The sequence below is a fragment of the Chiloscyllium plagiosum genome, chromosome 37, assembly GCF_004010195.1.
Source record: "Chiloscyllium plagiosum isolate BGI_BamShark_2017 chromosome 37, ASM401019v2, whole genome shotgun sequence".
Classification (NCBI taxonomy): Eukaryota; Metazoa; Chordata; class Chondrichthyes; order Orectolobiformes; family Hemiscylliidae; genus Chiloscyllium; species Chiloscyllium plagiosum.
This window is the reverse complement of record NC_057746.1, coordinates 22,628,021-22,654,996: the sequence shown is the minus strand read 5'-3', so window position 1 is coordinate 22,654,996 and position 26,976 is coordinate 22,628,021. Positions and strand designations below refer to the sequence as shown.

Genomic DNA, 26,976 nt, shown 5'->3' with positions numbered 1-26,976 from the left:
TACCAAAGAGAATGCAAGAACATTGATAGTTAAGCTCAACTGCTTAGCATGACATCACTTCCCCCAGTTGCTAAACTGGTCATCAAGACTTGTCTAGGTGAAAGTGAGGATTGCAGATGGTGGAAACTAGAGTCAAGAGTGTGCTGGAAAAGCACAGCTGGTTAGGCAGCATCTAAGGGGCAGGAGAGTCGATATTTCAAGCGTAAGCTCTTCATTGGGAATCGTTCTTGAAGAGCTTATGCTAGAGACATCGACTCTCCTGCCTCTTGGTGCTGCCTGACTGCCTGTGCTTTTCCAGCACCACACTTTTGTTCTAGACTTGTCTGCAATGTCTGTCTCTTTTGGTCTGCTTAACCAAAATGACAAAAAAAATTCATAAGTCTGATCTGCAACTGTCAGCCTGTTTTTAGTACTCATTAATTTGACTGATCAATATGCTGCTTTGGAATTTTTTGGTTAAATTAATTTTTACAATGCTGTGTCAAATCTGTCCCCGTACCCCTCTGCACAGTTAGTTATACAGAATGGAAACCCACCCTTCAGTCCCACTCATCCATGCTGACCAATTTTCCCAAACAAAACTAATCCCACTTGCCCCATATCCTTGTATGCCTTACCTATTCATGCACCTATTCAAAATTCTTTTAATGTCATAACTGTACCTGCATCTGCTATTTCCTTTGGCAGTTCATTCTGTATATGAGCCACTCTCTGTGAAAAAGTTGTCCCTTAGGCCCCTTTTATTTAATCTTCTCACCTTGAAACCCTGAGGTAACATGTATTATTCACCTTATCGACACCCCTCATGATTTAATGATAATGAGAATCCAGAGACAGGATATTCCTGTTAGAACGAAAAGCAAGGCTGGTAGGTGTAGGGAATGCTGGATGACTGAGAAATTAAGATATTGGTCAAGAAAACGAAGGAAGCATATGTCAGGTATAGGCAGCAGAGATGAAGTGAGTCCTTAGAGTATAAACACAGTAGGAGTGCACTTAAGAGGGCAAATAGGGGACATGAGATAGCTTTGGCAAATATGGTTAAGGAAAATCCAAAGGGATTTTTAAAATATATTAAGGACAAAAGGGTAATTGGGGGAGAGAATAGGGCCCCTCAAAGATCAGCAGGGCAGCCTATGTGTGGAACCAGCGGAGATGGGGAAGTTATTAAACAAGTGTTTACTGAGGAGGAGGGCATGGAAGATAAAGTTGGGATATAGACTGTGACATGTTGAAAAATGTTCATGTTACAGAAGAAAAGATGTTGGATGTCTTAAAACATACAAAAATGGATAAATCCTTAGGAACTGATCAGATGTTCCCTGGAACTCTGTGGGAAGCTGGGGAAGTAATTGCTGGGCCCCTTGCTGAAATATTTGTATCATTGAAAGTCACAGGTGAGGTTAGGAAGAGTGGAAGTTAGCTAACGTGGTGCCACTATTTAAGAAAGGTGATAAGGACAAGCCAGGGAGCTATAGAATGGTGAGCCTGACATCGGTGGTGGGCAAGTTGTTGGAGGGAATCCTGAGGGACAGGACTTACATACATTTGGAAAGGCAAGGACTGATTAGTGATAGTCAGCATGGCTTTATGCATTGGAAATCATATCTCATGAACTTGATTTGAGTTTTTTGAAGAAGTAACGAAGAGGATTGATGAGGGCAAAGCGGTGGATGTGATCTATATGGACTTTAGTAAGGTGTTTGACAAAGTTCCTTGTGGTAGAGTGGTTAGCAAGGTTAGATCATGTGGAATTCAAGGAGAACTAGCCATGTGGATACAGAACTGGCTTGAAGTTAGAAGAAAAAAGCTGGTGATGGTGGGTTGCTTTTCAGACTGGAGGCCTGTGACCAGTGGTGTGCCACAAGGATTGATGCTGGGTCCACTGATTTTCATCATTAATATAAATGATTTGGATGTGAACATACTTACAGTTAGTAAGTTTGCAGATGACCCCGAAATTGAAGGTGTAGTGAACAGCGAAGGAGGTTACCTCCGATTTCAACAGGATCTTGACCAGATGGGCCAGTGGGCTGAGAAGTGGCAGATGGAGTTTAATTCACATAAATGCAAGGTGCTGAATTTTGGGAAGGCAAATCATTGCAGAACTTAAACACTTGATTGCAAGGTCCTGGGGAGTGTTGCTGAACAAAGAGACCTTGGAGTGCAGGTTCATAGTTCCTTGAAAGTGGAGTTGCAGCTAGATAGGATAGTGAAGGAGGTGTTTTGTATGCTTTCCTTTATTAGACAGACCATTGAGTATTAAGTTGGAAAGTCATGTGGCTGTACATGACATTGTTTAGGCCAGTTTTGGAATGTTGTATGCAATTCTGGTCTCCCTGCTATAGGAATGATGTTATGAAACTTGAAAGCATTCAGAAAAGATTTAAAGGATGTTGCTTGTGTGGGAGGATTTGAGCTACAAGAAGAGTTTGAATAAGCTGGGGCTGTTTTCCCTAGAGCGTCGAAGGCTGAAAAGTGACTTTATGGAGGTTTGTAAAATCATAAGGGGCATGGATAGGATAAATGGACAAGGTCTTTTCCCTTGGTTGGGAATAGGTTTAGGGTGAGAGGAGAAAAAAAATTAAGAGACCTAAGGGGCAGCTTTTTCTCACAATGTGGTGCATGTATGGAATTAGCTGCCAGAGGAAGTGGTGAAGGCTGGTACAATTACAGCATTTAAAAGGCATCTGAATGTGTATATGAATAGGAAGGGCTTAGAGGGATATGTGTCAAGTGCTGGAAAATGGGACTGGATTAGGTTAGGGTATCTGATCGAATGGACAAGTTAGACTGAAGCGCCTGTTTCCGTGCTGTACATATCTCTGACTCTGTGGTCTAGCCTTGGTGGTAGAGGTCATTACTTTGGAATCTGTCCTCAAAGGAACCATGGTGAGTTGCTGAAGTGTTATACAATCTACTCCTTTACATTGGTGGTGAAGGGAGTGAATATTGAAGGTGGTGATATGGTGCTAATCCACCATGTTATCTGGGATTATGCTGAACGTCTTCAGCACTGTTGTAGGTGCATTCATTAAGGCAAACAGAGAGTATTCTATCATATTCCTGATTTGTACATCGTGAACAGATATTGGGAAAATAGTAGTGTTTCACTCACAAAGGGATTCCTAGCTGCTGACCTGTTCTTGTAGCCTCCATGTTTATTGCGTACTGTGTGTAGATAAATAGTTTTTGTTTCGTATTCACATTTTAATTGCCTGAGGACAAGAGAAACATGTTCTACTCTCTATTTATTTTCTTGTTGGACTTTTGCTTCTGCTAATTGATTGTATGTGCGGGTAGGATATGTGTAGTCAGATCCTCCAGCTGCTTTGAATTTGAAGAAAATTTGTAGAACTGGCTGGTCTTTTTGTTTTGCTTATCAATCTTGCTTTTTTAAGTCGTTGAAAATAAAAATCAATAGTTATAATGGGTGACCCACTGATCTAGCCTGGTTAGCACCATAATACCAATTAAAGTCAAATTAATACTCAAATGGTCCCACCACAACCTTGCTCCATAGCCTGGGGTTTCACAGACCAGCTGTAGTATTTATACAACAGTTCTAGTTGAGGTACACTGACTCATCACAGATCAGGAAATGATCCTTCTTTCTTAGACTGGCTCAGCACCATAGTGAATTTACTCTGAGCCATTCATTGAGCCTTGATGTCTATGTATTGTATTGGCCAACTAAGGTTAGGACCACGTTGATTCTGATCTTTGGGCCAGTGCGGCTGGTTAATGTGCTTAGTACTGATATTGTATTGCGTCTCCTTTTAAAGGCAAACGGATACAAGTTGAACTCTCCAAGAGTCGGCTGCGGATGCAACCCGGGATGGGCGAAAAAAACGGCTGTTTTCGCTGCGGGAAAGAAGGCCATTGGTCTAAAGAGTGCCCCAAAGATCGCGTTGGTCTCGATGGCAATTTTGATGGCAGCTATTCACGCGATTACATAGATCCGTTTTCGATGACCGCGCGGCCTATAACTGCGTACGGAGAGCGCCCACTTTACGATGATCGATTCAGGGTTGTCGATTACTACGAGAAATATCGGGCAGGAGCATATGGAGCGGTGGGAGATCCTTACAGCCGGGCAGATCCATTTTCGCCTCTTGGCACTTCCCTGCGAGATCGTATTCCCGCTGCGGTAAACCCCTACGAGCGGCGGCCACTGCCAACTCCCACTACTTATTATGGTCGCGACAGGAGCCCTTTACGTCGTCCACCACCCATGCCTGCTTTGAGCACTGGATATGGGTTTGAGCGCACAGCAGTTTCTACAACTATGTATGACCCTACAAATTCTGCAGCAAGAGATTCGTACGCTACAGCCCAGTATTCTGCAGCCCAATATTCTGCTGCGCAGTACTCTGCAGCACAGTATTCTGCCGCACAGTATTCTGCCGCACAGTACTCTGCAGCACAGTATTCTGCCAGCCAGTACTCTGCTGCCCAGTACACTGCTGCCCAGTACTCTGCTGCTGCAGCAGCTGCCGCCCAGTACCCTGCCACCCAGTACTCTGCATACTAACTGAAAGGTGAGGATAATTTATCTTTAATAAGGCGGTCAGCGTTCTCATTAGCTGTAGAAGCATCTACCTCATTCAAGGACCCCTTGAGCATGAGTTGTGATCTATCAAATGCTTTGTGCATATTGTCTATCCAGCTCTGTGGCACATTCTTGAATTTTGTTTGTTGAGGTCCGCTCAAAATAAAAGCCATAAAAGTTGTCTTTAAAAAACATTGATATCAACTCCAACAAAGTACTGTTTGCACTTGTGGCAAGTCCAGTCTTATAAGCATTGAGGACTAAAGTTACTATCGCAAACAAACTTGAAGTGCGCAGGCCCCTAAAGTCTTCAGAACAAGTACTGCACTTTGATTAACTAAAATGGCACCCTGCAGCATGCTACAGCAGAGCACGAGTACACCTGCTTTTCCAACTGTGGCCAATCTATTCATCCCCACATAGATATTACATAGTGTTCTGGGCCAATATATGAAGAGTACTGGGCTCCGATGACAATTCTATGAGTGGACCACACTGGCCAGCCAAAGATTAGCTGTGCCTTGGGGTATTATAGAACATAGAAGAATACAGCGCAGTACAGGCCCTTTGGCCCTCGATGTTGCGCCGATCCAAGCCCACCTAACCTATACTAACCCACTATCCTCCATATACCTATCCAATGCCCGCTTAAATGCCCTCTGTCGTCCAAGTCAGAATTGCTGGGCCGATCTTAGAAGAAACAACCTTCCATCGAGACAGTTTCTTTTCTATTGTTTAGCCCAAATCCAGATTATATGATCCCTTTTGTTTTCTCCAGTTGAGAAAATGCCATGTAAATATTAATGACCTATTGGCAGGTCAAGTCAATCTAAAGCTAGGAAGAATGGGAGCAAAAGTGAGGACAATTGGGAAATAGTGGACAGTAACATCAAACTGTACTTCAAAAACGTCAATTTGACTGATGGGATTAGACAAAAGAATTGAGGTTAAAAGAGGAATCAGGAAATTTGTAGAAGCATTTATTCAATGTTCTATTTTTCAGAAAAACTCATTGATTCTTCATAATTTAACAATGAGATGTTTAGCAACACTATTTAGTACAGCTTAATTTGACACTACTCCATCCCTTGATAAAACAGTAGCTGATGACTAGGAGCCATCTAGCAATCTAAGCATGTTACTGCTGTGTCAGCAGTTATTGGATCGCGATCGGGTATAAAATCCCTGACTGATTAGTTCTAAATTTTCCTATTGGTTCTAATACATTGATTTCGAGATCAGTTGTAGTGTTTCTACTTCTTCTAGTGGGATGAGATAACTAACTTGACATAAACTGTGATAAACTTGGAACTTCTTTTGTATGGCTCAGTATCACAGTAAATTACCCAGTACGCCATATGATTTTCATATGGCCACACTAATCAGAACAAGTCAGAAATAAAACTGGAAAACAGATCGGAGAATGGAAATGTTAGTCTTCCCCATTTTGCTTCACTGCAAATGCATGGCAGGGGAATACTTGGGTTGATTTTTTTTTCTTCCAAGCAAATTAATGTAAATTTTAGTTCGGATTAATTGAGGGTATCACCAGAAGTAAGGAATTACTAAAGATCAAACCACAAAAATACTTGTGTGAGAAACCTGAAATGAATCATTCCAGACAACACACAGATTGGAAGCAAAAATTCAGTTAACAGTTTCTAAATGATAATTTTAAGCCATTAGACATCTAGTCCACGTTGGCAGCAGCTGTATGGTTTTGTGTGGAGTTTAGGGCACTTGTAAAGAAACTTCATTTTATCTTAAGTGCCTGTAGCAATAGTGGATGAGGGCTCTCCATTTATTCTTGATATTAATCTTGTGAGTCCAGCTGAAAAGTGTTGCATGAAAGCTTGATTACATTTGGTTTTGCTGTGGTTCAATTCTAGAGTAACAGCTGCAGTTTAGACTTGCACTTAAAGAGATCAGTGAATGGATAGTATCTATTTAGTGTGCATAGTCTCCGAGCCAAGGTCTAGCTTAATAAATAGCTAGATGAAGTTCTTTCAGCCAGCATGAGTAATGACTAAAGCCATTGCGTTATACTCTAGCAGAGGTCACACATACGCCATCGAAGATGATACCTATTTCATATATCTCAAGTACAATTGATGCCCTATGATTCTGATCGACTTGATGTTGATTGAGTGGTTTATTGAATATGTCCCAGTATGTCTGACAGTTGGGAATTATGTTTAAGCCTGAAAAGAACATCATTGCCAGTATGCTTTCTTTCATACTGTAAAGTCATTGAATAGGAAACAAAAATGCCTCACTAAAAATATTTTGATTTGTTTCATCTTATAACTGAGATATCTTAGCAATTGGTTACCCCCATGGCAGATAATGGGACATCATTGGGTTCATTGATTGAACAACTGCACAATTTCAGATAGTTGATGCTAAGTATAGTTTGATTACACATATTGTCAGCTAATAGTCATTTCATTATGGTTAGCCCAAGTTTGAGTATTATACAGAAATGTGACTATCACAGTAGCACAAAATGTTTGAGAAGTCACAAGTCCCAGCTTCAAGTCAACTAACTATATGCAGATTGAACCTTAGCTTCGGACTGGCCTTGCTCAGCTACACACTGGATTAACATGCGAAGCTTCATGTGAGTTAATGTTGTGCACTGGGGAAGTGGGACATTGCTTTTCTTCTTATTAATTTGTGATGATGTGCTCACCTCCCTCAACTGAAGTAATGTTTTGTTTATTTATGTTATCTAACTAAGATATTATGTGTAGAGTATTCAAACAGTGAAGCACAGATTATTTAATGTAAACAGTCTCCCAGTTTCATGTTTGTCTCTGGGAACAGCAATCACTGGTGTACTGTAGAGTCTTGAAGTTTGAAAAGTGAGTGTCCTGACTCCTTCCTCACTGCACCTGTTGGTATATATTTACTGTAGGTTCAGTCCTAGTGTCAGTAATCCTAATCAATATGTTGTCGTGTTCTGTGCAGTTGTAAATTGGATATCGTGATTCTGAATAGATTTTCTGGCTGACTGAGGATAGGGACGAGAGCTCAGATTTCAAAGTGGTATGTTTTGAGTGGTTTGCACCCATGTGGTGATGAGGTGAAAGGCCTGTTTTTAATCAATCTGCAATGTCCCTTCTTTCGCAGGTTTGGTTTGCATCGTGACGAGAGCCGCGGGTCCCTTGGTATGTGCAGAAACTCGGGTCAAATGTTTTTTGCTTATTGATTTTAATGTGGAAGATATTAGTGAGACACTAAATCTAAATATCGTGTTAAATTAGCCACTGACTCGACTATCTTCTCAAACTGTGACCAAGTATCTTTAAATTTGAATTTTAATTTCTCTTTCTGGGTTTCTTCTTTTGTGTTTGTTGGGAATGACTCATGTAATTGTCAGTCGTTTAAGTTTGAACCTTTTGGATTTCCTGTAATCTGATTTACAATAAATAATGAGTACTCAGCCTGAGCGTGTTGCGTCCATGTGAATCTCCAATCCTGACCTACTGCCCTGTGCAGGTACTGGGCAGAATAGTTATCTGATTTACTTATATACAGATTCAGCTCATAGCATGTGTTTAGCCATGAGTCAGTATGCATGTTTAATGTTGATCTTTATAGATGTTGTGCTGTGCCAAATTTTCAGCTCTTATGTTGGGTAGAATTAAAGGAACAGGAAAAGCCTGTTGTCTGACAAGCCTGTCTATTTTGCATAATTCATTCCATGTACTTGCTGCACCCTTGAATCCAGTATCTTCAGTAGTCTGTTTATCTGCCTTTTAATTGTCGGCATAAGTAGATGTAACTGGCAAGGGGGAAGAAAATAATTCTTTGTGCTACCCCTTATTGTTAGGGAGTCAGTCTTCCTCAAAAGGAAGACAGGAGCAAAACCTGCTTTGTCTGTGACATGTCTTACTATCGTATAACTTGCCTTCATCATTGTTTGGACTTATCATTGAGGAGCGATCGATTGGACACATGGAACATCAATAATATTACTTGAAAGATAATTCATACCTTCAGCAGAGGAAGGGAGTGAATTGGGAAGAGACGAGAGTGAGTAACATGCTGTTACAAAATTCCTCAGTACTCCTCATATTCTATACAATAACATATTTCTATAGCTAAGCCGTTCTGAGGAACTAAAACAACAGTATACAAAGTAAGGTGAAAGAATAGAAATAAAGAATACAAACTTTTTGATGTTAATATGAGCTTACTAGCAGTATGCACTATTAACTTACATTTTCTGATTCCTGTAATAAAACAATGCTACACTTTTCAACTCTTTAAATTATACATTTCAGGTAATGGAATAGGCCATGAAATTAAAAGTAAAGTTCAGTAGATGCTGGATACATGTTGAAATACAACGAATGTTCGAAACATTAGATCACTCGGTATCTGAGAAAAAACTAACGTTAAGTTAACTAAATCAAACTTAAAACAATGATTGGAAGAAAAGATTGAAGAGTGAATAGTTTGCAAGTACTGCTTATTGTGCATCACAAAAGTTGTTTGTGAGAGACCCTATTTAGCCAAAGTGGTTCTTGGTAGTCAGTGAATCGATGCACTCAGACTTTAAAATACATTTCTAAAATTATTCTTTTTGCAGAATAGGTGAATGTTGATTCAAAATGAGTTGTACTTCAAATTTGATTATAGGTGAGATCTGCAAGACTTAATCAGATAACATAAAAGGCATTGGGAGCTGTTCTACCTGATATGTGACTACTCTATGCTCTACTACATTTGGAGACATTACTTATTTGCAAATACATCTACCTGCCACTTCAGATTCAATTATGATTACTTTTAATAAATCATTTAAATTTGTTAATGTTACAGTTTGAAATAATTGGTAGAACTAGCAAACTAATTGTTCCATCTTCATGCTCCATTTCATCTCCAAAGTCCCTAATTGTGCAGTGGCATCCCAAGTACATTCCCATCTTTCCTCAAGCTCAATGTTTGAATCACCAGTGTTTTGCTCTGCTACGGTGCCAAAATGGCTATTATCAGTACAAGTGACATGCCATGTGACTGACAAAGCTAAAAATTTCCCCTCTCCATCTGTCTGCAGCCTCTGATAGGTTGAAAACATCATCCTTATTCAGGACCTCTACACTAATCCTTCGAGGTGGAACTGTTCTCACATGGTTCTTTTCTTGTCCATCTAACTGTAGCCAGAGAACCACTTCTGGTAGTTTCAGATCCACTTCTCACCTTGTTACCTTGCTGTCTCTGTCCCCTGTAACCGGCAACATGCAAATGAGAAATAGGTGACATCATCCAATTGCAGTTTTCCACGCATGCTTTGGCATTCAATGCTACCCCACAACCATGCTTCTTGACTCTTCCAATGTTGCTAAGCTATGAGGCTATTTATCCAACATTTACTGGTGAATCTGTGGATTAGCAGAAACCTTCTTCACTTAAATATTAGAAACACTAAAACCATTGGAATGGCAACTAAAAGCAAGCTCTGTTTGCTTGACTTACTCCTAACTTTGGACTCATTCCCTTTCTGTGGCAGTCCATCTTAGATTCAGTTGGTCTATTTGCATCCACGGTGTCACAGTTGATCTAGATGCAAGATTTTGACTTTACCTTCATACATCAGTTAGATGACTTATTTCCAGCTTGATACTTATCTCCTGTTTAGTTGATCTCCTGTTTAGTTTATCTCCTGCTAAAATCCTCACCTCTGCCTTGATTTCCTGTGGTCCATTCCAATACACTCCTGTTATTTTACCATAATCTAAATTTCATAAGCTTGAGGTTATCCAAAACTTTGTTACCCATGTTCCCAATCGAGCACTTTGTCGATTTTAAAGTGTTCATTGCTGTTTTCAAATCCCTGTCTGACTTGGCCCGGTAGTGATTTGTTGTGATATAAATATTTAATATGTTGGCCTGAATTATAAATCTCATAATGTTTTACGTTTTAGCTATATATTGACACATTTAACTGAATCAAGCTTCTTTTATAAATAGTGTAGTGTAAAGGAATGAAGCAAGATCCAGATTTATTCTGCAGTTGAAGGATACATGTCATTTCTGATAGCAGAAGAGTAGAGGGACAATTTTACAAGTCTGATTTTCTGAGTAATGTGGGCTTTATGCGCTTGAATTTCTAACAAGTGCCGCTGGTTGACAACAGCGTTGCAGATTTTTGCTTTGACTTGGCAGAGATGTTCAGTGGCCTCCTCGTGGTCGGTGATGACACATATTGAATGCTTTGCGATCTACTTAGGTTTTTCTGAAAAACAGATTTTAAAATGACAAATTAATGTATACAGGTGTTAAAGTTTCTCACTTTAACAATGAGTTCAGGTGATTTATTGAACTTACTTGCTGTCATTTTAGTCACATATATACCACCATGACTAAGTTAAATAACTTTGTAACTCACAGGCATCAGATCAATGAGCCAGCTTTTAGAGAACATCTTTAGTTGGCCAGAACACGTCAACTTGCTTCTTCAACATCAGGTTATAATGATGTGGAAGAGCATGCATGTGCAGAAATGCTTTGATGTTGAAAGTGATGATATATGCCTTTCTAACCAAAGTTTTCTGTGCTGTCTGACATCTGTTGTTAGGAATGAAGAGTCCTGAGGAATCTTTCTACATTGTTCCCATCAAAATTAGATATGAACATCAAAATTTGATACGAACATCAAATTATAGGTTGGATCAACTGAATCACAGTAATTGATAAATCTTTCAAATGTTGTTGTCTTCTGCTGCTTATAGTTTTCTGGAGACTCTGCACATTGATGTTGATATTTATTTCTTCAAGTCTGAACTACTTTTTTTTCCCTCCTCCAGACTTGTATTATTCTTTAGTAGACTCCAGTTTAAGCCATTTCCAGGTGATGGATGCATTCTTTATTCTTGACCTCTGTAGCTGATGTGCTTTCATGCTCATGGTCCTTGTATTTAATACCAACCATACCCTTCATTTTTAAACTGTGCATTTAGCTTCAAGTAAACGTGTTTAAAATGAGATCAGCCTGGTTGTGGATGCAAGTAAAATTGGTTCCATTCTTACAGTCGTTTTTCCTTGGATTTTAAAACCAAAGTGTTACCCTAATGGAACTGGTGTAGGTTATATATGAATGAGACTTGATGCAGCTTGGAATATGGATTGAATTTCAAATGTGCCTGAGAGTATGGAGATTGTAACATGTAAAGTGCATCAGGAGGAATTTAAAGCATTTGCAATGTGGTCATGGGTGAGTAGGATGATGGTTATTCTTCTCTAAAGTTTCACATTAGTAAACTGTTGAGCTTCTGCAAAAAAAAACTTACACCTACTTCATCACATTGATTACTACTAGCTTTTTATTTCCAGATTTAATTCCAGGTTACTGGAATAGTGTGGTGGTGTTCCAATTCTGGAATTTTGACAGCAATAAATATCCATGTCTGAAAGGTGTTTATTGGACAGAAGCAAGGAGGTGGTGATATTCTTACACACCTCTTGCCTTTCTCCTTTTAGGTAATGACTTACTAGTTTGGGTGATGCTGTTAAGAATTCTTGAGTTGCTGCTTAAAGTTTGAATAATTAGGTAAAGTGCCAATCAGGCAAAATGCTTTATCCTGACTCACGCTGCATTTTTCAGTACTGTAGCCAAAAGCACCTAGGTACCTGGATCCCATCACCATGCTGACTTGTAGCTTGTTTTGGGAGGTTAAAACCAATGTAAAAATGGTAAAGCTGTCAGCCACTGTTATTCTTATGACTCAAGTCAAGTGTGCAAGGAATCTTTTAGGCTACAGAACCCTCTGTCATCCATTGTCATGTACAGTAACATTATTGTAATAACAATATATTTGAAATATATTATAGTCCAGATTGCTTGCCTGAATAAATTATTACTCTACTATTTAATGTTGATACTTGTAATGATGAAATATCAAAAGGTATTCTCATAGCACATAAAGCTTGATCAAAATAGACTCTTCTAGTTCTAAAGGCTTTTTTTTAGAAATCTGACATGCAGTGCTGGTTGGAACAGTTACAGAGGCCAAAAATAAGAAAGTGATGGCCTAACAAGCTATACTAAATTCTAATTGTGGATTATTGTCTTTTTTAAGGTTGTCGCTCAGATCCTTTCTTGCGGGTCACAGCACACAGAGAGTTAATACTGGTTTCTCCTGGCTGTTCTTGCAAGCTAAGGATGTACAATATTCTCTGGTAAGCAAAAGGTTTGCTACACCTCTGAGACTTGGCTCATATTGGGCAAAAGGGAGCGTGGTATTCAGGTCACATTGATAGCTGGCAGTACACAATTATCAGTCACTGTAGATGAAGTAGTATCAAGTTGGGAGAAATTTTAGTGAATTTATTTTGATTTACTGCTTCAAAAGAGGCATAGCCAATTCCTTACACTTATGATAATTGTGTATCCGGGAGCTTATTGTTGTGGCATAGGTAAGACTGCATTGTCTGGTCTGGAGTCAATAAAGAGCCATCAAGAGGACCTAGTTAAATCTGGCATCATGGTGCAGTTAACCTCTCTTCACATATGAGTGACTGTGTTTTAAAGATTAATGTTATTTTTGAAAATTGGTGAAAGTGAAGAATCTTTATTTTAACATTTCAAGAAAAGTAGTGAAATTTACAATTACAGGAAGGGAACATTTGCACAAACTCAATCAATTTTAGTTAGACTGTACTTCTCCACATAGCCTGAGCCTTGGCCTCATGATTTGAGTGATCATTGTTTCTGTAAATCTGGAATGCATGAGCAAGATTTCTCTGGTCATTCTGTGTCTCACTACATTTTCCTAGTTATTGCCGGTTATAGCCATAATCTCACTCCTATGAAATGATCGCTGATGATATACCCAAGTAGTATATTCAGCATGAAGATTCAAACATCTGACACCATTGTTTTTTTACACAACACCTATGACCTCCCCTCCCCCCACCCCAACCCATTTTGGTTCCATTGCCATAAATACGTGCACATCCTCCCAGAGTTAATTGTTTCTGCATGCTTCATGCTAGCTATTTGAATGTCACCAGTGTTTCCTGTTCAGAGCTATGCCTGTATTTTGTACTCTAATTAGCCCTTTCCATGGTGTAATTCTGAACAAAGAAATATTTTGGCTGTCTTGTGTTGATTTTAAAATGCTTGGCTCATCTACAAGTCCTTATATAGCTGACTTCTCCAATTATTTTCGATCTTGATCAGTGCCAACATATACTCTCCACTCTGTTAAGTTTCATGTGCTTTATTCTCTTCCCCTCACTCTACTGCTAGTTTTCTTGGCCACACATTCTCCAGTGAAATGATGCTTCATTTCTTCCACCTTCAAAGAACTTGTAAGAATCTAGTTTTATGATTGTGTTTTTCCCATCTTACTTATCTCTTAACTCCTCCACGCCCTCCAACTACTTTCTCTTCCCTTACCCCTTCCCCATCCCCATTGGTTTCTGTGCTCTGAACCTCAGTTTATGCAGAGACTTATTTCAGTTTGACTAAAGAAACTTTTATGATAGGTGCAGGTGCCTCTTTGGGTTTGAAACTATAAAGTATCTTACTTTGGTTTGGCACCTGAAACAAGTTATTCAGATTGTCAGTTGTGACTACAATGCGAGGGCTTTAAGTGCTAAGCCGTGTAGGAAAAATCATGCATGTCAACCCTTTAAACATTGAATATATGAAGAAAATTAATATATTTAGTGATTACTTCAAAGCAGAAGGTCCATTGGTGGTACAGAGCTTAAATATCGCGGTAAATGGAGAAATACTGGTGAAACTTTTAACTTGTACTCATCAGTACAAAGACAGGTATGTAATTCTGAATTTCACACCGTCACACAATCTATGCCACAGGAGAAAAAGGTGTTGATTGGTTTGTTGATTCTAATTACATGAGGTATTGCCACAGTGAGAGAAAGAAATTGTACCCTCAGCAAATCCTAAGATTCACGAAACGGTGCAAGACCTGAAAATATTCCTTCTTTGCAGAGAAGGGAGCTTGCATAACAGCGTAGCCATTTTATGAGCTCAGCTGCTTAGATAATGTTGATTTAGTGTAACTATTAGTGCACTTGAATTGTCGAGTAATTACTATCTAATCATATATTAAATCTAACATTTTATTTCGGTTTTGCAAGTGCAAGCTGGTTGAATATGCCTGTGGCTCTACCTGATATGAATGGGTGACGAAATATGTTTGGTTCGATTAGCCATTAGTTTGTCTTTTTTTTAAAGGAGCCTTGATACAATTAGCGCAGTTAAAGTGAAAATAAATAAATTTTAATATTAAAATGTCCGTGAAGAAAACCATAGATTTAATTTGTGTTCCCTCACACACCTTGTAGGTTGTTAAGAAAAATATGGTTCGTCTTTTGTTGTTTGGCAGAACCTATAGAATATCCACTCTTCCTGCCTACTCAGAGTCATAGAGATGTACAACACGGAAACAGACCCTTTGGTTCACTCGTCCATGCCGACCAGGTATCCCAACCCAATCTAGTCCCAACTGCCAGCGCCCAGCCCATATTCCTCCAAACCCTTCCTATTCATATACCCATACAGATGTCTTTTAAGTGTTGCAATTATACTAGCCTCCACCACTTCCTCTGGCAGCCCGTTCCACACACGCACCACCCTCTGTGTGAAAAAAATTGCCCCTTAGGTCTCTTTATATCTTTCCCCTCTCACCTAAACCTATGCCCTCTACTTCTGGACTTCCCCACTCCAGGGAAAAGATCTTGTCTATTTACCTATCCATGCCTCTCATGATTTTATAAACTTCTATTAAGTCATCCTCAGCCTCCAAAGCTCCAGGGAAATCTGCCCCAGCCTATTAAACCTCTCCCTAATGCTCAAATCCTCCAACCCTGGCAACATCCTTGTAAATTTTTCTGAATCCTTTCAAGTTTCACAACACCTTCTAATAGGAAGAAGAGCAGAATTACATGGAATATTCCAAAAGTGCTGGACATCGATGGGAGCCCAGGCACTGTCTCCAAAAGACTGACCGCATTTTTCTTTCTCTCTGTGTCTCTCTCTCTCTCGCTCTCTCTCGCTCTCTCTCGCTCTCTCTCGCTCTCTCTCGCTCTCGCTCGCTCTCTCTCGCTCTCTCTCGCTCTCTCTCGCTCTCTCTCGCTCTCTCTCGCTCTCTCTCGCTCTCTCTCGCTCTCTCTCGCTCTCGCTCTCTCTTCTCTCTCGCTCTCTCTTCTCTCTCTCTCTCTCTCTCTCTCTCTCTCTCTCTCTCTCTCTCTCTCTCTCCCTCCCCTTGGAGTTCTACACAGTCATGTACCCTAACCGCCCCCTCCCCTTCCCCAGATATTCTCTCCAACCAGAAGAAGAGAGCATAAATTTAAAGTGATCTCAAAAATCACAACACCGGGTTATGGTCCAACAGATCTATTTGGACGTACAAGCTTTCAGAGCATTGCTTCTTCATCAGGAGCAGCACTCTGAAAGCTTGTACATCCAAATAAATCTGTTGGATTATAACCTGATGTAGTGTGAGTTTTAACTTTGTCCACTCAGTCCAACACTGGCACCTCCACAATAAAGTGATGAAAAGGTAATGTGCAAAATAGCATCTTTGCATAATGAGTAGTTAAGGTATGGAATGCACATAAGGTATGGTGGTGGAAATATATTGGAGGCAGATTCAATTGAGGCATTCTAGTGGGCAGTGGATGTGTCGTAGCAATCTTTTTTAGATTAGATTAGATTCCCGACAGTGTGGAAACAGGCCCTTCGGCCCAACCAGTCCACATCGACCCTCTGAAGAGTATCATCCAGACCCATTTCCTTCTGACTAATACACCTAACACTATGGGCAATTTAGTAAGGCCAACTCACCTGACCTGCACATACAGTCATCGAGATGTCCAGCATGGAAACAGACCCTTCGGTCAAACCTGTCCATGCCGACCAGATATCCCAACCCAATCTAGTCCCACCTGCCAGCACCCGGCCCATATCCCTCCAAACCCTTCCTATTCATATACCTGTCCAAATGCCTTTTAAATGTTGCAATTGTGCCAGCCTCCACCACATCCTCTGGCAGCTCATTCCATACATGTACCACCCTCTATGAGAAAAAGTTGCCCCTTAGGTCTCTTTTACTTTTCCCTCTCACCCTAAACCTATGCCCTCTAGTTCTGGACTCCCTAACCTCGGAGAAAAGACTTTGTTTATTTATCCTATCCATGCCCCTCACAATTTTGTAAACCTCTATAAGGTCAACCCTCAGCCTCCGACACTCCCGGGAACAAAGCCCCAGCCTGTTCAGCCTCTCCCTATAGCTCAAATCCTCCAACCCTGGCAACATCCTTGTAAATCTTTTCTGAACCCTTTCAAGTTTCACAACATCTTTCCGATAGGGAGGAGACCAGAATTGCATGCAATATTCCAACAGTGGCCTAACCAATGTCCTGCACAGCCGCAACATGACCTCCCAACTCCTGTACTCAATAAAGGAAAGCATACCAACCGCCGCCTTCGCTATCCTATCCTATCTACCTGTGACTCCATTCAAGGAGCTATAAAGCTGCACTCCAGGTCCCTTTGTTCAGCAACACTCCCTAGGACCTTACCACGTTTGCCAACCTCCAGTCTTCCGGCACCTGACCTGTGACTATGGATGATACAAATATCTCAGCAAGAGGCCCAGCAATCACTTCTCTAGCTTCCCACAGAGGTCTCGGGTACACCTGATCAGGTCCTGGGGATTTATGCACATTTAACTGTTTCAAGACATCCTCTGAGTGTGTGGCTATGAAATATCTTTTTTAAAGTAGCTTTGAGCACGGTGGTGTTTAGAGACCTGGTGTCTTTATTTTTCTGCATTTCATTTCTAACTAAATGTCGCAAAGACTTTTTGTTGTTACCAGACTGAAGTGTGCAGACACAAGAACATAGTGAGAATATACTGAACAAATGGATTGTTTTATTGTTGTTGCATGTACCTAGATACAGTGAAAAGTGTTGTCTGCTATACAGGTAGATCGTACTCTACAAAGTGCATCAGATTAGCGGAGCAGAGTGCTGTTTTGCAGTTGCAGTGACTGTGCAGAGAGAGATCAGAATTAACAGTTGAGAGGTCCATTCAAAAGTCTGATAAATTAAAATTATTTGAAAATAACGGTTAATTATGCATTCATTCATACAAGCCTGAAGTCTGAATGCTTTCGAAAGCCATTTTCCAATCTTTTTGTGCTGGCTTTTAAATATTTTTTTTGGCGTCACTTGGCACCTTTGCCCCATTTTCAGCCATATCCTAACCACTGGGCTGGATGAAAATGTTTTTCCTCGTGCCCACTTTGTTTCTTTTGGCAATTGGACCCTTTCATTCACCATTCTTCCGTGGTGGGAATACTTTCTCCTTATATACAGACTGACCAGATCCCTCACAATTCAAACTTGCTGTTTATAGTTTTGTCTTCAGCGAATGAGATTCTTGATGTAAAGTGTTCATGTTAATTCTCAAGTTATGGGGAAAGCACTTCAGTTTATATGAAATCCATGTTGTAGGGTTGTTTGATGTGCATCATTAAAGCTGTGCCTGCCCACTGCATCTAATTCACAGCTTATCTAATTTGGTAATGTTTACTTATGCACATTGGAGGAATTTTAATTCATTTAAGCTGTCTAATTGTCTAATTTGGGAATGCTTTGTGAATAGATTTTTTTTTAATTACGTACAACTTCTGAATTTTTAGGTCAACTTTAGTATAAGAGAAATGGCTTCTAAGCTCAACATCTCATTGGCAGTGTGTAACAATTCACAACTAGGTGAAGTTTGAGTTGGTACAATGTGAATTATTCTTAATTGTGTAAAAGTTAAAGTTGTGAATAAATTAGACTAAAGAAATATTGTAGATCACCTGACTTTTATATGTCTTATTCTGTGAGATTTTGTGGTTTTCAACTATTTCTTTTGTTTTTAAAAAGGCTCTTAAGTTTTCTGACACTTTTATTCAAGCATTTATCATTCCTTTTGGATAAAGTAAGAGGAATGGTGAGTTTACTGTACTGCTGGATCATAGGGCTACTTTCATTGGAGAGAAATGACTGGTGGTGGTTTACTATGAGGGTCATGACATCTCAGGTAAGGGACGAGGTGAAGAAGGAGAGCCCTTCATGATAGCCTCTGCCTATGCAGAGGAACTAGTCCATGCTGTTGGTGTCAATCTGTATTGCAAACCAGCCATCCAGTCAACCAACTCCCTTTAGAAAAATGCTGTATAATAGTTAAATCGATTGTCTCAAAGACGTATTTACTCCTTGAGTCAAAGGGGTAGGAGGAAATTAGAAATACAAATAGTTACAGAAAAGAATAATCACACTTAAAGGGTTACTGAATTAAGAACAGAAAGTGCTGCTGGAAATACTTAACTTTAACAGTATTATCAGAACACCTGATGTGTTAACTGTTTTTCTCTCTCCACAGATGCTTGCTGACATGAGTATTTTCAGCATTTGCTATTGTTATTTCAGTTGTCCCAACATCGACAGCAATTTGCTTTGAGTCATCAGATTACATTTGATTGGAGAAATGTCCACTTTTATATCCCTTTAGTCTGAGATATTAGACGCCAAACCTTTGTTTCATAGAGTCGGCAGTGGTGGGGCTAGCCAGAAGACTTTATTTTTAAATATGTTACATGAGACAATCACGCAACCATGTTTCTCTCACAATATCCCAGTGTGGTCGAGCAAAAGGGGAATTTCTGACTTCACTTGTTCCTGCTGTTTGTAGCTACTCTTGCTTGGAGACCTTGTGTCATGGTATGTCATGTTATCTGTGTTATAGAATCCTCGCGCTTCCATTGTAGCTCATCTACAAATACTGTGTGACGTATCTATCATCCAACTAAACCTAGATAAGCCGCTGTTTTTGGTGCCCTCCACTTTGCTTTCTTGAAGTGCTCTTTAGAATTTTAGCTCTGTTCAAATGACCAAAATACTTAATGCATGTTTAGTTATGTGTTTGCTGATTCAGTATTGAACAGGTAGGTCCTTTTGTTCACCCATGTAGGAATTCAATTCCTTCCCAGTGAGCTGCTTGATTGTTCATATATCTTTCTCATTATATTCCATCAAATGAGAGAGCAATTGTTCTGAGATGGAAGAGATTTGATAGGGTCAGTAACTGTTTCCTCTGACGAAAAACCAGACCAAAAGGTGGTATTGTAAAACTAGAGCTAAGCTTTGAGTTCAGTAACATCTTTTCTACAAAGAATAGTAGAAATCTGAAAGCCATGCCTGCAAAATGCTGTGGATCTTGGGTCAATTGAAATTTAAGATCAGAATTGATTTAGATTTTTATTACATCAGAATATTGAGTGGTGTTCAGTTTGGGGTGAATGGTGTTTCGGAATAAGGTAACCATAATCTCATTGAATATTGGAACAAGTTAAAGGAGGAATAGCCTATTTTTGTTCCTATGTTCTTGCTAAATGATTCACCAGCCCTGTCAATCAAATTAGTTTACCTCTACTGCCTCCTTGTACAGTAGATGTTTAAACAATCTTCATTATTTTCACCAGGAAGTGGCGCTATTCTGGCTTATTGGTGTTTTTTTAAAAATGTCTCAGTAAACGGTTTCAAAGACTACATCAGCTAGCTTATGCAAATTTATTTATTTTGCAGGTTTTTAAAAAACTATGAAATGGTTTGGAACACTAACTTATGGCTCATTCACAATTCTTTCTCTGAAGAATTGATTTAAAAACAACTTGGACAAAAATAAAGGTGGATTGATTTGGTGTTTTGGCCTATTGGGCTGATTGGAGGCCTTGTTGGTGCTGTGATAAAAATCTGAATATGTAGGCATTTGTTTTGTTCTGTAGTAACTTCTTGTATTAATTCACTCAATAACAATACTTAGATTATTACTCTTTGGTCACATGTAGTCTGAAAAATTAAAATGGGATCACAATGGGAAAAGGTTTGCTAAAGACCACAGTTGAACTCGAGAGAGGGAGAGAGAGAGAGACAGTGGTGTTGTCATCAAATTCCATGCAGGAGCTGACAACACATCTGAAGAAATTATCAACAACGGGAAGCATGTTGTGGAAAAAGAGAAGACTTTTAGTGAACTACAGAGGTAGTATTTGATGGTGGGAGGAGGAAGAAATGCTCAAGATTCTCCAGCTGTCTCTTTATGGGTAAGAATCAGCCAAACACTATCAGTCCCATTGCACTGGCCAACAAAGAAAAAGTGTAGTTATGATCTGGTTGACCATGTCAAAGGCTGGAGGAGAGGAAAATTGTCTCATGGTCGGCATGGAGGCTCACTGGTTAGAACTGCTACCTCACAGCACCAGCGTCCCAGGTTCGATTCCAGCCTTGGGTGACTGTGTGGAGTTTGCACATTCTCCTTGTGTCTGAGTAGGTTTCCACCCACAGTCCAAAGATGTGCAGGCTAGAAGAATTGGCTGTGCTAAGTTGCCCATAGTGTTAGGTACATTAGTCAGAGGGAAATGGGTCTGGGTGAGTTAGACTTCAGAGGGTTGGTGTGGACTTGTTGGGCCAAAGGGCCTGTTTCCACGTTGTAGGTAATTTAATCTAAAAAAAATTACAAATTATCCTGGCTGTGCTAATTTTGGGGTGGCACGGTGGCTCAATGGTTAGCACTGCTGCCTCACAACGCCAGGACCTGGGTTCAATTCCTGCCTCAGGTAACTGTCTGGGTGGCATTTGCATATTCTCTCCGTGTCTGCGTGGGTTTCCTCCCACAGTCCAAAGATATGCAGGTTAGGTGAATTGGCCATGCTAAATTGCCCGTAGTGTTTGGTGCAGGGCTAAATGTAGGGGAATGGGCTTGGGTGGGTTGCTCTTCAGAGGGTCGGTGTGGGCTTGTTGAGCCAAAGGGCCTGTTTCCACACTACAGGGAATCTCATCAAAATCTAATCATGTCACTTAAATCTTTGAGGAACGAATTAGGACTGTAGTGAGGATAGAAAATATTTTTGAGAGATTTGAAGTGGCACTACACATGTTGGAACAGTGTTGGCTAACATACTGTCATAAAGATTAATTAACATGTTTGGGTGACAGTTTTAAGGTAAACATGAAGGTTTTTAAGAGAATATCATTGTCACTGCATAGAATATACCTTTTAGTAATGCTATTGAATATTAAACGATTCAAACTGACCAGTAAGGCCTGTTTTTTGACCATTTTTTTAAAAATTGACTATCAATTTCACACATACACTGCCAGTTGACGATAGTATGCTTGAAGAGTTTAATTCAACGGCCAAGAAGACACTTGGAGCACAAATTACTGCCTCAATGTATTCGCGATTTTGCAATTATTGTATCTCTTCATTGAAACTTTTCCCTGCCGAGCTGATGATCTCTAACTGCAAAGTAGGGAAAAGTAATCTTTTTATTAAGAGCTTTCATCTCACTGAGGAGGCTTCAGCTTAAACTTCTGCTCACATTTTGACAAGTCTGACCAATTCCACACAGTACCTGAGACAATACATGTGATTCCAGAACAGTGAACAACATTGCTGAGAAAAGAAACATTTTGTTGAAGCTCTTGATTTTGCAGTCATCTGGACATTTCACAAATATCCCAATATAAAGGCAAATAATATGTTTGCTGCTTCTCACTCCCATTGTGCAGTCGCAACACGAGTGATGTGCACCAGTCACAGATGTTCTGCGTGTCACGCAAATAAGTATTGGCAATTTCAATAAGTAAGCGTCAACTGCTAGATATGTAAGCCGTACATCCCAAAGATTGGCATATCAAATAACACCTCCCTTTGGCTGTTCACAGCAGGCCAGGTATTGAATATAATAGCCAGTCCCTACTTGCATGCTGTTGACACAGTATCTGATGTAGATGATCCAACAGTTGGATAACATTTGATAAATAATCCTGAACGTGCTAGGAATTATTCTGACAAATAGTTTTAAAATTATAATTTCTCACAGTGTGACACACATTAAAAATAGAGCCATATCCTTTACAGATATAAAAAATATACACACATTGTACTTGTGGTACATAGGTGATCTGTTATTCACCAGTTCATTCTTTAAGGTTCTTCTACCACATTTTATCTCCATACCCACCTTCTATAGCAGAGTTTTTTTTTATCTTTTAGGCACAGTAATCTTTTTATTAAGAGCTTTCATCTCCCTGAGGAAGCTTCAGCTTAACCTTCTGCTCACATTTGACAATTCTGACCAATTCCATACAGCATCTGAGACAATACATGTAATTCCAGAACAGTGAACAACATTGCTGAGAAAAGAAACCTTTTGTTGAAGCTTTTGATTTTGCAGTCATCGGGACAATTCACAAATACCCCAATATAAAGGCAAACAATGTGTTTGTACTGTTACTGGATGAATGATATAGAAGCCAGGACTAATGATTCAGGCTCTTGAGTTAAATCTGACCATAGAGTTTAAGTAATTTAAGTTCAGTTGAAAAAATGTGAAGTGCATTGTTAGTTTCTGATATGGTGATGCTGAAAAGCCCCATATGATTCACTAATATTAATTAAGGTGAGAAATTAGAAATTTTTGCCTTATCTCATCTAGGTATGACTCCAGACCTTCAGCAACCTGGTTTGCTTTTGACTGCCTTCTGAAAATGACTCAACAAGCTATTTTGGTTGTATCAAATCATTGCAGAAAACTCAAAACAGTAGTAATATCAAGCAGCCTAGTGAATATGTACCAAGGCATTCCTGCCCAGACAATCCGACAATGTGCTGTGAACTACAATTAGCGAAAATTGGTGAAGCTTCTTCATATCCTGGTCAAGCAACAACCTGACAATCATGCACACAAAATTGTATCTGACTTTTTCATCAGTATTCTTGGAATGATCTGCCCCTCCAGCAGGATAGACCTACCACTGATTGAGGCCCAGTGGTACAAGGGTGGCAATGTGTGGCCCTTGTGCTGGTAGACCTCAATAATCACTTCAATTCAAGTTACATTGCTATAGAAATTTCTGACTGATTACCACCTAAGACCTCCTTCATCCATTGAATCAGCATTTCTACCATGTTCATCACTGCCTTGAAAAAACATTAACGATAGTAAGAGCAATTAAGTATATGCTGAGTTTGGAAAGGATCATGGCCATCACACGGTTTGGCTCTGGAACAACAGACCGGCCTTCATGAGAATGTTAAGAGAACCAGTTGATTTGAATGATTCCACTCCTAATGGTGTTAGTGGGAGCATTAATTACACAGTAAGTGGCATCGTTATACTAAGGATAATATCTACGCTATTGACACCACTGTGCGATGTGATAGGTTCAAAGCAGATCTTTTGGCCCAAAACTCCACATTCATAAAGTGTTGTAGGTCTTTAACATCAGAGTTATAGTCCTCTGGAATCTATAACGTAATGATTTGGTGCTCAAAACTAGATGTTAAAACTCCAGTTCAATAAGCAGCATAGAGAGCAGCACCAAGCATACTTAAAATGAGGTGTAACAGAATGAACTTACAAGAGTGGAAGCGACATTCTACAAACAGGATAAATAATCCCACAAACAAGGAATCCAGTCAAAACTCTGAAATCCAGAGCTAAATGGTATCTGTCAAATAACTAACCAGTAGGGGAGGCTGTGCCTCTTGTATTGAGGGAACCAAATGGGAAAAGCCTACGTTTCTCACCAAATGAACTGGCTGAAGGCTAATCTTAGTAACAATACTGATAGATAGTGATCCTTCCCTCACCCTTGGCCTGTGTTATCCTTAATGGGCTTTGCATGTAAATTAGTTGGGGAACATAGGTGACCTGCTGTTGATGGTTAAAAGATGGAGAAAAAGTCTTACAATTTGGTGATGGAGATTTTTAAAAAATCAGTTATGTGTAAGAACTCTTCTGGATTAAAAAAAAACTAGATAGTGAAGTTCTCTAACACACTGAGAGTACTCATGATTTGGAGATGCTGGTGTTGGACTGGGGTGTACAAAGTTAAAAATCACACAACACCAGGTTATAGTCCAACAGGTTTAATTGGAAGCACGCTAGCTTTCGGAGCGACGCTCCATCAGGTGATTGTGGAGGGCTCGATCGTAACTCAGAATTTATAGCAAAAATTTGCAGTGTGATATAACTGAAATTATACATTGAAAAATTGATTGTCTGTTAAGCCTTTCATCTGTTAGAATACAGTGAGAAGTGAAACTGTATTCTAACAGATGAACGGCTTAACAGACAATCAATTTTTCAATGTATAATTTCAGTTACATCACACTGCAAATTTTTGCTATAAATTCTGTGTTACGATCGAGCCCTCCACAATCACTTGATGAAGGACCGTCGCTCCGAAAAATAGTGTGCTTTCAATTAAACCTGTTGGACTACAACCTGGTGGTGTGATTTTTAACTGAGAGTACTATCCTTCATGTTGTGGCACCAGGAACAGAACTGTAACCAATCACAACTTCATGGCCAACATATTTCTTAATCAAGCATTATCATTAAGGCACAGGATCAACTCCAGTTTAATGAAATTTTGCAAAAAAAGTACTAAGAGCTGCATGTGCAAAATTAAGTGAAAACTGGTGAAGCTTCAACTCATGATTATGTGCATACGAATGGTGGGTATTTATGAGTAAGGACAGGAGTAGGCAATTTGGCCCCTTGTTCCTGCTTAGTCATTTTATAAGATCATGGCTGATCTGACTCTTAACTCAATTCTTCATTCTCACATACCCTTGATAACATTTCAGTCCCTTGCTTACAAGAATCTATTCAACTTTGCCTTAAAAATATTTGACAAGTCTGTTTCTATCACCCTTTGAGGAAAATGATTCAAAATATTGATAACCCGCTCAGAGAAAAGTATTGGCCTCCTGAAAACGATTGACTCCTTTATTTTTAGATAGTGACTGCTAATTCTAGATTTTTGGAATGGAAACCATACCCTTCTCCATGTCCACCTTACCAAGCTCTCTCAGGAGCTGTATTGATCGAGTCAACTCTTACTCTTCTAAACTTCAACAGGTACAAACCTAACCTGCCTAAACCTTCCTTATCATCTCCCATTGCACTTGTTAATCTAGTAAATATCTGAACTGCTTCCAGTGTATTTACATCCTTCTTTAAATAAGGAAGCCAAGTCATTATACAGTGGTCCTGATGTGGTCTCGCCAGTGCCCTGTATTAATGAAGTATAATCGTCCACTTTTATGTTCAATTTCACTTGCAATAAATAATGCTATTCTTTTAACTTTCCTGATTGCATGATCTATCTTGGCATCTTTCCTCTTGATCACATCTTCACCATATTCCCCTTACTTAATTCTGCCACATTCCCCTACCCAAACCCCCCTTTCTTTCCCCACCTTCCCTTAATATTTGTAACCAGAAATAGTTCGTGACCAGTCCTAAGTTCTTTTCAACCATGTCTCCAGCTCCTAATTTACCGCATGCTATGTCATAGAGTTATACATCACGAAAACAATCTCATTTGGCCCGTACCCCCTTCAAATGCTTCCTATAACTTACCAATCTAGCTGTATTTTAGGTGTTATAATTGTACCAACTTCCACCACTTCCTCTGACGGCTCATTCTGTATATGCACCACCCTCCGCGTGAAAATGTTACCCCTTAGCTTTCTTTTGAATCTTTACCCTCTCTTCTTAAACCTATGTCTTTTCTTTTTGGACTCCCTTACCCTGGCTATTCACCCTATCCTACCCCTATCTCATGATTTTATAAACTTATTTAAGGTCACTCCTTGTCCTCCAAGGCTCGAGGGACAAAACCCAACTATTCAGCCTCTTCTTTTAATTGAAACTCTCCAATCCCTGCAATCTTTTCAGAATTCTTTCAAGTTTAACAAAGTCTTTTCTGTAACAGTGAGACTAGAATTGAACACATTATTCCAAAAGTGGCCGAACCAACGTTCACATCCATGTGCTGTGAACTTAGTGTAGATCTCTTGCTATTCTTACACAAATAATTGGTGGACTGAAAGTATTTTGTTTTTCTACATTGATATTGCAACCTAGCTGCTGTCCTACCAATTTTGTTTAAACTCTCCCAATAGCTTAAGCAAACTATCATGCAAAGACATTGTACATGAGCACAGCTGTTGGCCAGTTTAGATCCCGTATCTTAGAATCAGCCATACTGCCTCTGGAAAATTCCCCCCACTGCACCAGCTCTCAAGCCATGCATTTATCTCTTTTAGGAGAAAGTGAGGTCTGCAGATGCTGGAGATCAGAGCTGGAAATGTGTTGCTGGAAAAGCGCAGCAGGTCAGGCAGCATCCAGGGAACAGGAGAATCGACGTTTCGGGCATAAGCCCTTCTTCAGGAATGAGGAAAGTTGGTCCAGCAGGCTAAGATAAAGATAGGGAGGAGGGACTTGGGGGAGGGGCGTCGGAAATGTGATAGGTGGAAAGAGGTCAAAGTGAGGGTGATAGGTCAGACTGGGGTGGGGGCAGAGAGGTC

The 26,976-nt window shown here is 39.8% G+C and overlaps 2 protein-coding genes across 8 annotated transcripts in view; one reads left to right on the top strand and one right to left on the bottom strand.

Annotated features, from left to right (window-relative positions):
- LOC122541360 (RNA-binding protein 4B-like) overlaps positions 1 to 20,893 on the top strand; it is a 46,956-nt gene extending 26,063 nt beyond the window's left edge. For 2 of the 7 annotated variants that reach the window (XM_043678058.1, XM_043678056.1), the window contains exon 4: positions 3,786 to 4,541. In XM_043678058.1, coding sequence (XP_043533993.1) covers positions 3,786 to 4,534 — 749 coding nt within the window. In that variant the 3' untranslated portion in view covers positions 4,535 to 4,541. Of the gene's footprint in view, positions 1 to 3,785; positions 4,542 to 7,684; positions 7,999 to 12,639; positions 12,892 to 18,241; positions 18,273 to 20,174 lie in introns of those variants that run through there. The other 5 variants (XM_043678059.1, XM_043678061.1, XM_043678055.1 and 2 more) reach the window with 5 other exon arrangements.
- Positions 1 to 26,976, bottom strand: part of LOC122541361 — a 228,588-nt gene that overhangs the window by 41,211 nt on the left and 160,401 nt on the right. The gene's annotated exons all lie outside the window — the stretch shown is intronic.